This window comes from Carettochelys insculpta, chromosome 26, assembly GCF_033958435.1.
Source record: "Carettochelys insculpta isolate YL-2023 chromosome 26, ASM3395843v1, whole genome shotgun sequence".
Lineage (NCBI taxonomy): Eukaryota > Metazoa > Chordata > Testudines > Carettochelyidae > Carettochelys > Carettochelys insculpta.
The window spans coordinates 11,447,968-11,461,926 of record NC_134162.1 but is presented as its reverse complement, the minus strand read 5'-3'; the positions used below and the strand labels follow the sequence as shown (position 1 = coordinate 11,461,926).

At 49.5% G+C, this 13,959-nt stretch overlaps 1 protein-coding gene across 2 annotated transcripts in view; it reads right to left on the bottom strand.

Moving 5' to 3' along the window:
• The window catches only part of IKBKE (inhibitor of nuclear factor kappa B kinase subunit epsilon), a 35,295-nt gene that overhangs the window by 13,548 nt on the left and 7,788 nt on the right, over positions 1–13,959 (bottom strand). For both annotated transcript variants that reach the window (XM_074977329.1, XM_074977330.1), the window contains exons 5-11: positions 8,535–8,716; positions 7,567–7,727; positions 5,588–5,698; positions 2,849–3,028; positions 2,099–2,295; positions 322–386; positions 136–227 (exon numbers count right to left, since the gene is read on the bottom strand). In XM_074977329.1, coding sequence (XP_074833430.1) covers positions 136–227; positions 322–386; positions 2,099–2,295; positions 2,849–3,028; positions 5,588–5,698; positions 7,567–7,727; positions 8,535–8,716 — 988 coding nt within the window. The remainder of the gene's footprint in view (positions 1–135; positions 228–321; positions 387–2,098; positions 2,296–2,848; positions 3,029–5,587; positions 5,699–7,566; positions 7,728–8,534; positions 8,717–13,959) is intronic.

Sequence of the window (13,959 nt, the reverse complement as noted above, 5' to 3'; positions counted from 1 at the left end):
TAATTGGGGGCATGTTTGCATAAGCAATGTGGTTCTCAAAGACAAGCTATTTTTATAAGCTACACAAAGAAGTCCAATAGCTCCCATTGTTCTTGACACAGCACCAACACAGTGTGCTGGCCAGGAGGTACTTACATCACCCAGTAGAGACCGCGCAGAATCAACTCTTGGCATTTCACAAGTGACCGAGCGATCCTCAGTGTCTGGTGAACTGCACTCAGGACAGCCTGCAATGTAAAAGGGCACCGCCAATGACTAGTCCTTCACTGGATCATCATCTCTCAGGCTTATTTCAGTCTCAAGCAGAAATCCCAAGCATACCTTTGCCATGTTGCAGTCAGCTAGGACATCAACCTTTGGCACAAACTTTGGGAAGTCAAGGGCCGCTGAAAACAGAGACACATCATTCAGAGCCCTTTGTGGGTATATTGCCCATGTCACCCAAAGTATTCCCAGCTGGACCGCTGTGCTTCATGTCTGCTTCATTAACAGGCCATGTCTTCCGCAGCTGCACTTCTGTGGATCAGCAGGGACATCTAGTGTCCACTTATGCAAACCACAGATATTGCATTCCTCCAGTTTTCAAAATGTACCACATGACTTTTAAGCCAAAGTCCTACTTTCAAACATGACTTACACACACAAAGTCACATGGGAGAATTTAAAATGTTGCCCTACATTTTAGAAGTTGTACCATCCACTTCTGTGAAGAAAAAAAAGCAGCAATTTACTGCCACTCTCAGCCCACGTTTTATTATACAGACAATACAGACAGCATCCCTCCTGGAAGGCTTTCTGGGCACTTCTCTGTCTAACTTAATGGGAAAGATAACGTTCTCCTATCTAACTCACATTGTGGGTCTCTACAATGCATTTTGCCCTGAGGTTCTGCATGCAGAATAAAGAGAATACTAAACAGAGCTGCAATGTGCAGCTCAATACACAAAAGTATTTATCACTTTTGATCTCTGAGGCACATGACAAATATTAATGAACTAATCTTTCCATATCTTTAAGACATGGCTAAAGAAGCACCTTCCCTATTTTACAGATAGGCTACATCTACACTACCGCCCTCTTTCAAAAGAAGAATGCAAATGAGGGCAATCGAAAATGCAAATAAAGCACTGATTTACAAATCTTGTGCTTCATTTGCATAATTTCTTCTAATTGTGTTTTTGGAAGAGATTTTTTTTCAGAAAAAAGCAGTGTAGACAGTGTTCTTTCAGAAAAAAACCCTTTCCAAAGGAACCCTTACACCTCTTTTTTCTTTCAGAAATAAGGGTTCTTTCAAAAAAGGGTTTTGGGGATTTTTGTCCCCTCCGAAAAGAACCCTGTCTACACTGCTTTTTCTTCCTTCAGAAACACTCTTCTGAAAATGTGATCAGAAGCGAGTATGTAAATGAAGTGCAAGATTTATAAATCAGCACTTGATTTGCATTTTAGATTTTCCTCATTTTCATTCCTCTTTTGAAAGAGGAATGTAGTGTAGACGCAGCCATAGCGAAATGAGATGAGAATTTTCACTCAAGTCCGTGGAGGGAATCTGTTCCAGATCTGGGATAAGAAGCTAATTCTGCACCCACATCACTAGCCCACAATGTTGGCTTTAGTAGGGCAAAGCAGAGGTCAGACTTGACTGACAGTAGCAACTACAGGTCTCAGCCTAGTCCTGGCCCCACTGCGCTAGGTATTCTACATGGATATCACAGCATACGGCTCCCACACTAAAGAGTCATCTACATAGACAAAACAAATAAAAGGTGGGAAAACAGTGCTAATATTCCCATTTTATAGATGGAGGACTGAGGCACAGAGATTAAATGTCTTCCCCATGGGCACACAGGAAATCTGGGTTAGAGATGAAAACTGAATCCAACCCAACTACATTCAGCACCTGAAACACAAAACCTCCCCTCCCATTTCTGCCCTAATAATTTACAGTTCTGCTGTGAGATGCCAGATACTCTGTATCAGAAGGACGTTGCAAAGGTGTCCATATGTGCAAGCACAAATGGCGGAAAATAAACCTGTCGAAAGAGCTCAAATGGCAGGGCAGGAAGCAGAGGGCTCCATATTAAGAAATAATCATTCTCACGATCTCTGAATCTCACTCCCACAGGTTCCTCTGCTTCAGCGCTCAGCAAGGTCAGGGGGTTATCTTCTGTGGTTCTGGAGAAATTGTGGGCTTGCAGGTTGGGTTCCAACTGATAGGGGTAACCTTCAAAAAAATACTCTTGATGGTGAGGGACTATATTTGTCTGTGTGAAGACAGCTTCTAAAAATATGGTGGTACTGAAACAAAACCAAAAAAAGGGGGGAGTAAAACATGAGGTCATCAGCACCTAAGCTATTTCAAGCAACGGTCTGGAGTTTGGCTATTATTCTGTCCCTCCCACATCCTACTCTTGTGTTTACTGTTCACCAAAGGAAGCTCAGCTGAGATCCAGCAAAGCTTTCTGGTAGAAGCCAGCATCAGACTTGTCTACACAGATATCCATGTGGACTGCCACTGCTCTAGCATTGTCACCTCCAAGCTTTAACAGTCTGACCAGCTTCCAAGGTGGTCAAAGGGCGACTTTCCTAGGGAGGGCAGCAGAGCAGGTGCACCAAAGACACAAATCAGCAACTCCATCCTGCTCATGCAATTCCCCGGGAAAGCACAGCTTGCTGTTAAACTGAACATCCTGTTTCGCGCAACAGTTCTTCAGCTTTGGCCGTGATGTAAAGAAAACAAGTGCCTCTGCCAGATCCCCACAGAAAACTGCCGTGGAAATGTGACCTGTGATTCATCTCCTAGATGTGCCACTAACCAGGCCTCCCCTACCAGGGGCTGAGCCACGCTTACGTGTTGTAGGAGTGAATGTAGACCCGGTGCGTGGTAGCTTGCTGTAAGGAGAAGACATGGACCACGATCCTGTGCAGGATGTCGCTGGTTTCAGCGAAGAACTGATCAAAGCCCCAGCACTTTTCCTGATCGACTTCCAGAATGTTAGCTACGATGGGGATGAGCTGCCTCTTCAGCCCCCTGAGGCCAAAGAAAAGAAACAAAGATGATGTTAGTCCCACTCTCTCACATACATGCACATAATGAATGAATACAAACAGAAGGCAGCGTGCAGGCTCACTGACAGAGGGGGGCAATAGCGGCAGCTGCATAGGGGCCTGGCATTTCAAAGGAAACCAGAGCTCCCGGACAATGATACTGCTATTGTGCTTGTGTCCTCATCCGGGAGCTCCATGCTCCTTTGAAACGGCATGGGACCGCCACTCCATGCTGCTTCTGAGGGTTGGGGGTGGAAGGCCCACCACTGTGCTAACTGCCCTTGGCTCCGCCCCTTCTGCCCTTTCCAAGGGCATGGAGCCAGTCCCCATGGCTCACAGCAGCTATCAGCCCCATTGGCAACAAGTTCCAACGGATAGTTTGCTGGACTGGGAATCAGGAGACCCAGGTTCCCTTCCCAGCTCTGTTACAGACCTCTTCGTGGCCTGGGGCAAGTTGCTCCCCCTTTTGTGCCTCTGAAAGTCAGCAACCTTTCTGGGACGGAGGGCTGAAATTTGACCTTTTGATCTCTGTGTACGGTCCCAGTGCCAGTGGTGCTTTTTAGAGTCCTACTTACCACAGCTTCCTTAATAAATAAATCAAGAGGCAGAGCTTTACCGTTTAGGTGGTGGTCGGTAGCACAAGCTGGTCTTTTGTTAATCCACAGGCAACATAGCTTTGAGCTAGCTCCCGGCTGCAAGGGGGAGGGGCTGACCTCCCACCTCACATGCTGATGAAAATCAGCTCACATGCTACTCTTGGTACCCGTGCTGCTGGTTGCTGACCCTGGCACTAGATCTTTTGTGAAGTGCCTTGAAAGCTACTGATGAGAAGCCGGCTCCCCCATTTAAGAACCCACACATGATACAATCCTGAACCAAATCCCTTGGTCCTTCTTCCTACCAATTTTGAAGGGACTTGGACAGAGATTTACAAGACTACATAACAGACTATGCCACTCACTCCCCATTTCACTGCACGGCCAATTAGATTCCCTTGTGAGCTTTCAGCAACGCACAGCCTGTGCTTTGTTATCATTAAGGAATTGCTCAGCTTTCATTGACACAGCCCCATGCAATATTCATCCAGCATCTGTGGGCTTGTCACTTGCATTTCTCCAGGAGCTCCATTAAAATTTAGCCCTCAAACATGAATCAAACCCAGGGCTCAGGGAATTTGTTCTCCCGGTCTTCATTTCCCTGGGGATGTAACTGAGACTAAATAGAAGGGTTCACAGGCTGTCAGGCAGGAAGAGATGGACTGCTTGAAGCCTCCTCTTAAAGGAGGGAGGGATGGTGTGGAAGGAGTGAGGGGAGGGTTTAAGAAATGAATGAGTTTTCTTAAGGCAAAGTTAGTGCTGGTCTGACCACCGGAGATACTGAAATCCCCTCATTAGCCACAGTAGAGGGACGGCACGGACAGCAGAAGGTTAAGTGTAGAGCTGCTTAGAGTATTTCAACAAGCTAGTTTTTCACCCATTTGTTCAATCGAAGCTATCTGACAAACAGGGTCAGTTCAGATCAATCTCCCAACTCAAAAAAAGGATTTTTTCAAAATCTCTTACACTGTTTAGACATTTTCAGATTTTTAGTGAATTTGAACGAAGAGGGCAGAAAACTGCCACCAGAACAAAATGCTTTGACTGACCCAAACTGAGCTTATGAGGAGGGTGGGGGATTTTTGGTTCACGCAAGTTTTCTAGATTTCAACTTGGCCTCCCAATTTAGGACAGGAAAACTTTTCAATTAACTTGAAACACAGGAAGGTGAAATCATATCTTGGGTACAGGGGAGCCAACAGCCTCTCCAAGCCCTTCGGTGAGGTGGAGGAGGCAGCTCTGTGCTCCCAGAAGGGGCAGAACCAAGACAGGCAAGTAGCCCGGCAAGGCTGTAATGAAGAACACAGCAGTGGCCCCCAGATACTCTCCATGAGGCAGCCATCAGGGGTTTTTAGGAGCCTTGTGTTGCTCTGGAAGTCTTAATCATGCGCTGATATTTATTTTAACATCAGCAACACGCCAGTGCTGTACGGAACATGGTGCACCCGGGAGACAGCAGGTACTTTGGACCGACCTGTCTGAGCCACAAGTCCCTGCTCTACTAGCCCAAAGGATGTCGCCAACTCCACCACCTGTGGAGTCCAGCCACTACAGGGGGCTGCAGAGCTAAGCTGTGTCAGCAAGCAGTGACATGCACAACCCACACACTGCCCCGGAGAGCTTCGAACCAAATGAGAGAAAAGGGGAGGTGTGGAGGCGCCCAGTGTATGGAATGATTTGGCTATTGCAGCTGAGACTGTCAATGCCCATAACCCAAAGAACAAGGTGCCCATGTCTCCTTAAGCAGCATTGGAAAAACACCAGTTATATAGTGGTATTAGCACTATTACAGACTCACTTAGTCCAGGCACTATGGGAGGGATGTTTGCATGGCATAAACTACATCCTGGTCTGTGCAACCCACTGACTGGCTGGAGAATCTTGATTGAAGCAGGAGCTCCCTGGGTGCGGAGACTGCAGGCAACCCCACCCTCTCCAATACTCACACAGACAGTTGGCATGTGATGGGCAGCTCGTAGCTCCATTCAATGGGCCCATTCTCCTGCCTCTGGATGCCTGCGATAGCTCCAGCGGGTTTCTCAGTTGTTATTTTGTACCTGTTGGAAAGAAATCGTCCTATGGTGTGGAAAGTAGACAATTAACCTCCCCCTTGGCATGTTGCAATCAACGGGTTTGCAAATCACCTGGCAAGTGCCTGGAGCGCACAGGCAGAGAGGAGGAGTAAAATGGATCAGGGAAGCAGAAAAACCACTTTCCTTTTGTGCTCAGGAAGGAGTTTCAACTGACAGCTCCAGAATTTACCAGCAACAGGATGTGCCTAAAGTGGGTGGGGAAAACCAGACAGAGTGGCACAAGCAACGGAAGCTTGTGCATGCTGCCAAAGGGGCAGATGGACATGCAGCCACTTAACCCTTATGTGCTTAGACTACTTTGCATCTGCCTGTTTCCTGAGTGCAATGTAGACACCTGCTTTTTAAAGGTACAATTCAGGACAGTCTATTGCAGAAAATCCCAGGCAACAAAGCCCAACCCCAGAAGTTCAGAGGCATGAAAAGAAAAATCCAAAATTTGTTTCCCTCGTTCCTTTGGTGGGGGAAAAGGCTAGAGGAGGGGGAGAAACTGCATCATTTTCAGAAGATGATGCATAGGAGGAGAGGAAGAGTTCAAGAAACAGCCTGAAAGTTAAGTCAGAAGCTTCCAAGTCTTTCAACCGTTAAACCACAAAGCCACAGAAACACTGTTATCAGGCCAGACATAGCACAGAAAGGCGCACTGATTGCCACCTGCAGGTCTGCCGTCTCCCTGCACAGACGCTCGCTCCAAGAACCACCCTTGTGCATTTCAGCTAAGGACAGCCCAGACAGCTCGGTCTCCAAGGAGACTTTGGTGTCTAACAGCACAATGCTGCAGTGATAACCTCAGAGGCCATCTACAGCAAGGGCTACACACTGGTGATGTGCCAAGCTGGGGCAGCCTCACAGAAACCACCGTCCCTAGAGGCCTTTCCTAAAGACATTACAGAACAGGGCATGCTGGGAACTGCAGATGAAGCCAGCCACAGGCCAAATTTCCAGCAAATCTAAGGTATACATGAGAACCTAGGTGATTAAATCAGTAAGCTCAGGTGCATAAGCACCAAAAGACGAGGTCAATTCCACATGGGTGAAAAACAGCAGCACGGTGAGCAGTCTGTAGCTGAAAAGGGTATTCAGCAGACATCTGAGACTCATATCCAGACGAGGCAGGGCTCACAAAAAAGGCTGCATAGGGACTAGGAATGGCTAGTTCATTGGGATAAGTCATTTTCCCCTTTGATATTCTCACCTTCTTATCACTGTTGGAAGTGTGCCACATTCACCCAGATTGAATTAGTCTCATTAATACTGATGATAAGAAGTCCCGTGGCACGTTATAGACTAAGATTTATTGGAGCATAAGCTTTTGTGGGTAAAGACCCACTTTGTCTTTGAACACGAAAACTTATACTCCGATAAATCTGCTAGTCTATAAGGTGTCACAGAACTTCCAGTTGTTTTTGCAGATACAGACTAACATGGCTGCCCCCTGATACTTAACACTGATGTAACACTCCCATCTTCGTATAAATGTATAAATTCCTGCCAATGGAAACTTGTGCTTCATGCATCTGACCAAGGGAAATGCAGTCCACAAAAGCTTATGCCCGAACAAATGTGTTAGTCTTTAGGGTGCTATAGCACTTCTCATTGTTTTAACGAGGATTAGTAGGCACTGGTGGAGCTGGAGCGAGCACTGATGTAACAGGTGATATTGCAGATCAGGGTTAGGGTGCATTGCATTTAATGCACATGTAACTTACCTTGTCCACCCCTCACTGATCATGATAGCTTCTCACTTTTGGGCATAATTCACTTCACCTGACTCAGCCAAGACAGACAACATAAAGCCATTTCAACACCACCGTCCTGCTGGCAATGTTACGTACATGACTTCTTTATTTCTGCGAGGTCCACCAAAGGGGATAAACGGGAGACTGCCTGTAGCAGCATGGTAAAATGTCACTCCAATGCTCCACAGATCAACAGTCACCCCATAAGCCTTTTGCTGGGGTTTCCTCAGAACCGCTCGCTCATACATGTCTGGGTGCTAATGGGATGAAGTAGAAGAAAAGCACGGTGAATGAAGCTGCTTCACTAAGAGTCGGTGGGTCACAGACACCTAGATTTGACTAGCAATTTTGGGTTCTTCCATTTCTGGGTGCTTAACTTGAGACATTGTAGAGGGGCTTAGTTTTCCAAACATGTGAGCACCTGTTCTTCGCAAAATCAGGTCCCTGTAAGCAGCAACAGCCACCATGGGCCCAGGGCCAAAGTGGGAGGCAGGCCTAGCAGATGGAGCAGTCAGCTCCACCCCCATGCTCCCTCAGGGCCGCACATGGGGTGGCAACACAGCACTATGGCATTTCAGAGAAGTCTTTGAGATGCCAGGCCTGGGGACAACTGCTCCTTCAGCCCTTTCTATCCCCCACTTGGCAGGCCTCCCTGAAAGCTGGGCTCCCCAAAATTGAGGCACTTCAAATCCCCAGTCACTTTCAAACAGCTTGGCCACAGCCACTAAAGTTCAAGGCAAAGGAGTCTCTATGAACAGAAGGCTTGGAGACAGAGAGATCTGCCATTCTAAGAGGACAGAGCAACGTAGTGAGACTACAAGCTAGGGTCTAGTCCCAACTCTGCCACGGACCTGCTAGATGAGCCTGGGCAAGTCAGGACCACCCCCACGACTCAGTTTCCCCATTGGTAAACAACTTCAGGAGCTACTGATGGACAGTGCGATAGCAGAGTTGCGTATAGCCGTTATACGCTGAGCACAGCAACTGCCCATGCAGGCTGGGCAAAGGAACCCTTCCTTCCTCAACTCCTGCTCATTAACAAACTGGCCATTTGCTTTACTCACAAGATACTCCTCTGTTCCATAGACAGACACAAACTTCTCATCATCGTCCAGCTCTCGAGCAGCCCCAAAGTCCGTCAGCTTGTAAACGCTCTGGCCGTCTTCCCCCACCAGCCTCATGATGTTCCCTGGTTTGATGTCCCTGTGGACAATGCCGTTCTCACGGAGGTGGTTCATGCCAGCCACTAAGAGCACAAGGGGAAGCAAGAGGCGTCAGCTTCTCTGAGCCGGTTCTGTCCACAGCAGCGTGGACAAGAACCAGGGGAGGGAGAGGGCCCCAGAGTTCAGCTTTCAGACCAAATGAAGCTCATGTGAACTTGTCAAACAGAGAAGACGGATTAGCATGACATCCATTCTAAAGCAGGTAAGCACAGCCCGTTGAATGACTGGATCTTGACGTGTAATAACGGGAGCACAAACTGCTTTCCCATTCAGTTGCACACTTAAGTCTCCCAGCTCCCTCAAGGGGCTAAAGGCATCATCAGAAGTGGCCTGCCACCACAATCTCATGGAGCTACTCACTCCTTTGATGGCCCCTCAGAGGGGAAAGTGGCCAGTGTAAAGACTAGGTTCCAAGGAATGAAGTGACAGCTGACACCTGCCAGGTCACTGGCTCAAATCCAGTCTGGGTGGGTAGTGACTCACAATTGTGACCACTCAGTAGCCAGAATCTGGGGATCTGTTCTACAGGGAACTGACTCTCAGTCGCAGCTGGCCTCAGCAGAGGATAGGTGGGTAGAGAAAGTGCAGTTCTGCTGGAGGGACCATACTCCCTTGTGTGTTCAGCAGACAAAGGCCTTTACTCTCTGGTCCACCACCAGCATTCACATAACTTTGTAAAATGCACCTCTGTACACGTATACCTATAAATGCATATAAACGCCCTCTATACATCCCTCCTCCCCGTTACCTTTACACAACAGCAGCTCTGTTAAGGAATTGGACATAAGGACAGATTAATTAGAAAGGAACTTTTCAGCTTGGAAAAGAGAGACAGTTAACAGTGGACTATAATAGGGGTCTATAAAATCATGACTAGTGTGGAAAAAGTACCTAAGGAAAGAGAAGTTACTCACCGTAGTAACGATGGTTCTTCGAGATGTGTCCCCGTGGGTGCTCCACAATAGGTGTCGGGCTCGCCCAGCGCCACAGATCGGAAACTTTCCAGCAGTTTCTCCTGGATGGCACATGCGCCAGCGCGTGCCGCTCCCTTGCGCGTGCCCGGCCACGTGCGCGATCCGGTCCCCGCCAGTTCCTTGACCAACCGCCTCGGATGCTCCTGAAAAACACTAAAGAGAGATCCGAAGCGGGGAGGATGGGCGGGTGGTGGAGCACCCACGGAGACACATCTCGAAGAACCATCGTTACTACGGTGAGTAACTTCTCTTTCCTCTACGAGTGTCCCCGTGGGTGCTCCACAATAGGTGACTACCCAGCAGTAACCCAAGTAAGGAGGTGGGTAATCAGTTTATGTGCAGCTTGCCCCCGAAAGGACTGCTGTCGACAGATGGGTGTCCTCTTGGTATACCCGATGTAGTGCACAATGTTTGGCGAAGGTGTCATAGGTTGACCAGGTCGCCGCTCTACAGATGTCTTTTAATGCGATGCCCTTGAAGAAGGCTGTTGACGCCGACGCCGCCACCGCCCTGGTGGAGTGAGCCCTAGGCGGGGCCAGCAAAGGAGTCTTTCGAAGTTCGTAGCACATTTTTATACAGGATACAACGTGCTTTGAGATTCTCTGTGAAGAGAGACCCTCTCGTTTTGACCTGGGAGCGAGAGAGACTACAAGGCTGTCCGTTTTCCAGAAGGACTTAGTTCTGTCTATGTGGAAGGCCAACGCCCTCCTCTCGTCCAGGAGATGTAGGCGTGCCTCCTTGCTGGAGCTGTGAGGCTTCGGGTAAAACAAGGGTAAAACTATGGGTTCATTAAGGTGGAACTCTGAAGAAACTTTCGGAACAAAGGCTGGGTGCAGCCGTAAAGTTACCGCCTCCTTTGAGAATACTGTGCAGGGCGGCGTTGCCATAACTGCTGCGAGCTCACTCACCCTGCAAGCTGACGTAATTGCATGGAGGAAGGTTGTTTTTATCGTAAGGAGATGTAGGGGAACTATGGCTAATGGTTCAAAAGGTGGACCCGTTTGCGTGCTGAGCACCAAGTCTAAGCTCCACGATGGTGGAAGCGGTTTCCAAGGGGGGTACAGGTTTACCAGCCCCTTCAGGAACCTGGTAACAATAGGATGGGCAAATACCGTGGGCCCCTGCTCTGCGTGCCGAAAAGCAGATATAGTGGCGAGGTGGACTTTTAGCGAGGATAGGGAAAGTCCGCCCCTCTTGAGGTCCAATAAGTATTCTAGTATTACAGGTATAGGAACGTCAAGGGGAGCTAACTACTTGGCACAACACCATGCAGTGAATCGAGTCCATTTCTGCTTGTAGGTCTTCCTGGTGGAGGTCCTTCAGCTACTTTCCAGGACTTGTTGTACTCCCTCCGTACATGTGCTTTCTAGGGAGCTGAGCCATGGATTAGCCATGCTTGTAGGCGCAGACCTTGGGGGTGTGGGTGCACTATGGACCCCTGGGTCTGCGTAAGTAGGTCCGGCGCCACCGGAAGGGGGAGCGGTGGGCGGTCCGACATGCGCAGAAGCAAGGGGAACCATTGCTGTCGATCCCACGTTGGGACTACGAGAATCATGCGGGCTCTCTCCCTTCTGGCTTTCTGCAAGACCTTGTGGATGAGCACTGTGGGGGGAAACGCGTAAAGTAGGGGGCCCTTCCATGAAATCGCGAATGCGTCCCCCAGGGACCCCCACCCCAATCCTGCCCTGGAGCAGTACTGGGGGCACTTCTTGTTGTGCCGAGTGACAAACAGGTCGATCTGGGGAAACCCCCATGTGTGAAAGATCGGTCGTAGCAGATCGGAGTGGATCTGCCATTTGTGCGTGAGTGCGAAGCGCCTGCTCAGCTGGTCTGCTTTCACATTGTGAGCACCTGGCAAATACGAGGCTTTCAACATTATATTGTTGGCGATGCACCAGTTCCACAGTCGGACTGCTTCCACACATAGGGCACGGGATCGGGCTTCTCCTTGTCGATTTATATAAAACATGGTGGAGGTATTGTCTGTATTGATCCCGACTACTTTGCCCTGTATGTGATCTTGAAAGTGTCTGCAGGCATTGAACACTGCTCTGAGCTCCAGTATATTTATGTGCAGTGACTGTTCCGCAGGGGACCATAGTCCTTGCATCACCTTGTCACCGATGTGTGCTCCCCACCCTATGTGGGAAGCATCGGTAGTAAGAAAAATAGAGATTTGGGGTTGGTGAAAGGGTACCCCTGTTAGCAGGTTCTTGGGGTTTACCCACCACTGCAGGGATCTGTGCACCTCTGTCGTGGGCGACACCACCCTGTGGACAGTGTGGGATGCCGGCTTGTAGACGCTCGCCAGCCAATGTTGTAGGGTGCGCATATGCAATCTGGCATTCTGCACCACAAATGTCGCCGCCGCCACGTGGCCTAGCAGCTGCAAGCACGTTAAGACCGGCACCGTGGGGCTGTATGTAATGACTTGCACCAGAGAACTGATGGCGCGAAAGTGGGCGTCAGGTAGATACACCCTTGCCTTTATACGTGCCCCTATAAACTCTATGTCTTGTGTGGGGTCGGTCTTTGACTTCGCGAGGTTGATGACTAGGCCCAGCGAAGAAAACGTGTCTGCTGTTACGCGTATCATGCATAGGACCTCTGCCTTCGAGGCCCCTTTCAATAGGCAGTCATCCAGGTATGGGAATATAAATACCCCCTGTCTGTGCAGGTAGGCTGACACCACTGCCAGGGTTTTGGTAAAGACTCTGGGGGCCGAGGAGAGGCCGAACGGAAGAACCTTGTACTGGAAATGCTCCTTGCCGACCATAAAACGGAGGAAGCGCCTGTGTGCCGGGTGGATCGTTATATGAAAGTAAGCATCTTGTAAGTCGAGGGCTGCAAACCAATCTCCATCGTCCAGTGCCGTGAGTATGGAGGCGACTGTGATCATCCGAAAACATTGTTTGAGCAAGTACTGGTTGAGGCCCCGAAGATCTAAGATGGGCCTCCAGCCTCCTGTTTTCTTCTCTGTAAGGAAGTAGCGTGAATAAAAGCCTTTCCCCTGGAATTGCTCCGGCACTCTTTCCACCGCCCCTATGAACATAAGATGGTCCACCTTATGTTTGAGTCTCGCCTCGGGGGAAGCGTCCCTGAGGTGGGGCCTGGGAGGAGGTTTCGGCGGTGGGAGCGACTGGAAGGGGATCGCATAACCCGTGGCTATGATCTCCAGTACCCATTTGTCTGCGGTGATCTTTTGCCATTGGGGGTGGAACGGTCGGAGGCGATGATGGAACATTAGCTGGGAATGGCATTGCGCGATGGTAGTGATAGTGCAGCCCTCGACCTGCCTGTCAAACTTGTTGCCTTTGGGCCTGCCCCGAGGTTGCGCGGCTTTGTTGAGGACGTCGCCTGGGAGTTCTATACTGTTGCTGCTGTTGATGTCGCCCTTGGTCGTAGCCCCGTTGGTACTGAGCACGCTGTGGTGGGTACGGGTATTGTCTTTGCTGAGGGTAATCCTTTTTCTTCCTATATGGAGGGGTATAAATACCCAGGGTTCTAAGTGTAGCTCTGGAGTCCTTACTGGAGCGGAGGACCGAGTCATTTGAGTCTGCAAACAACTTCTGCGTGTCAAACGGAAGATCCACAATCTTCGCCTGCAGATCCCTCGGGATACCCGATGTCTGGAGCCAGGATTCTCTATGCATGACCACTGCTGTAGCCGTTGAGCGTGCTGCCGTGTCCGCCACTACCAGGGCGATCTGGACTCCTGTCCTCGAAGCCGCGTAGCCCTCTTGCACAATCGCCTTTAGCACCGGCTTCTTATCTTCCGGAAGCGAATCCATGAGAGAAGTAAGCCTGGAGTAATTGTCAAAATTATGGTTCGCTAGATGTGCTGCATAGTTTGCCATTCTCAATAGCAGGGTGGAGGAGGAATACACCTTCCTGCCAAACAGCTCTAGCTTCTTGGCATCTTTGTCTGAACCCCCCGATTTGTACTGAGAAGTCTTTGATCTCTGCTGAGACGATTCTACCACCAGTGAGTTTGGTTGTGGGTGACTAAAGAGGAACTCCATGCCCTTCGCCGGGACGAAGTACTTCTTATCTGCTCTCTTGTTCGTAGGCGGAGCGGAGGCCGGGGTCTGCCATATGGTGGTGGCTGACTCCACGATGGCTTCGTCCAGCGGGATAGCGATTTTGGATGAAGTCGGGGGTCTCAAATTTTTCAGGAGTTTGTGATGTTTCTCCTGCACCTCTGCCGTTTGGGTGCCTTGCATGAAAGCCACCCTTTTAAACAGCTCCTGGAACTGTTTGAGGTCGTCCGGGGGAGCAACGTCTCTGGGGGC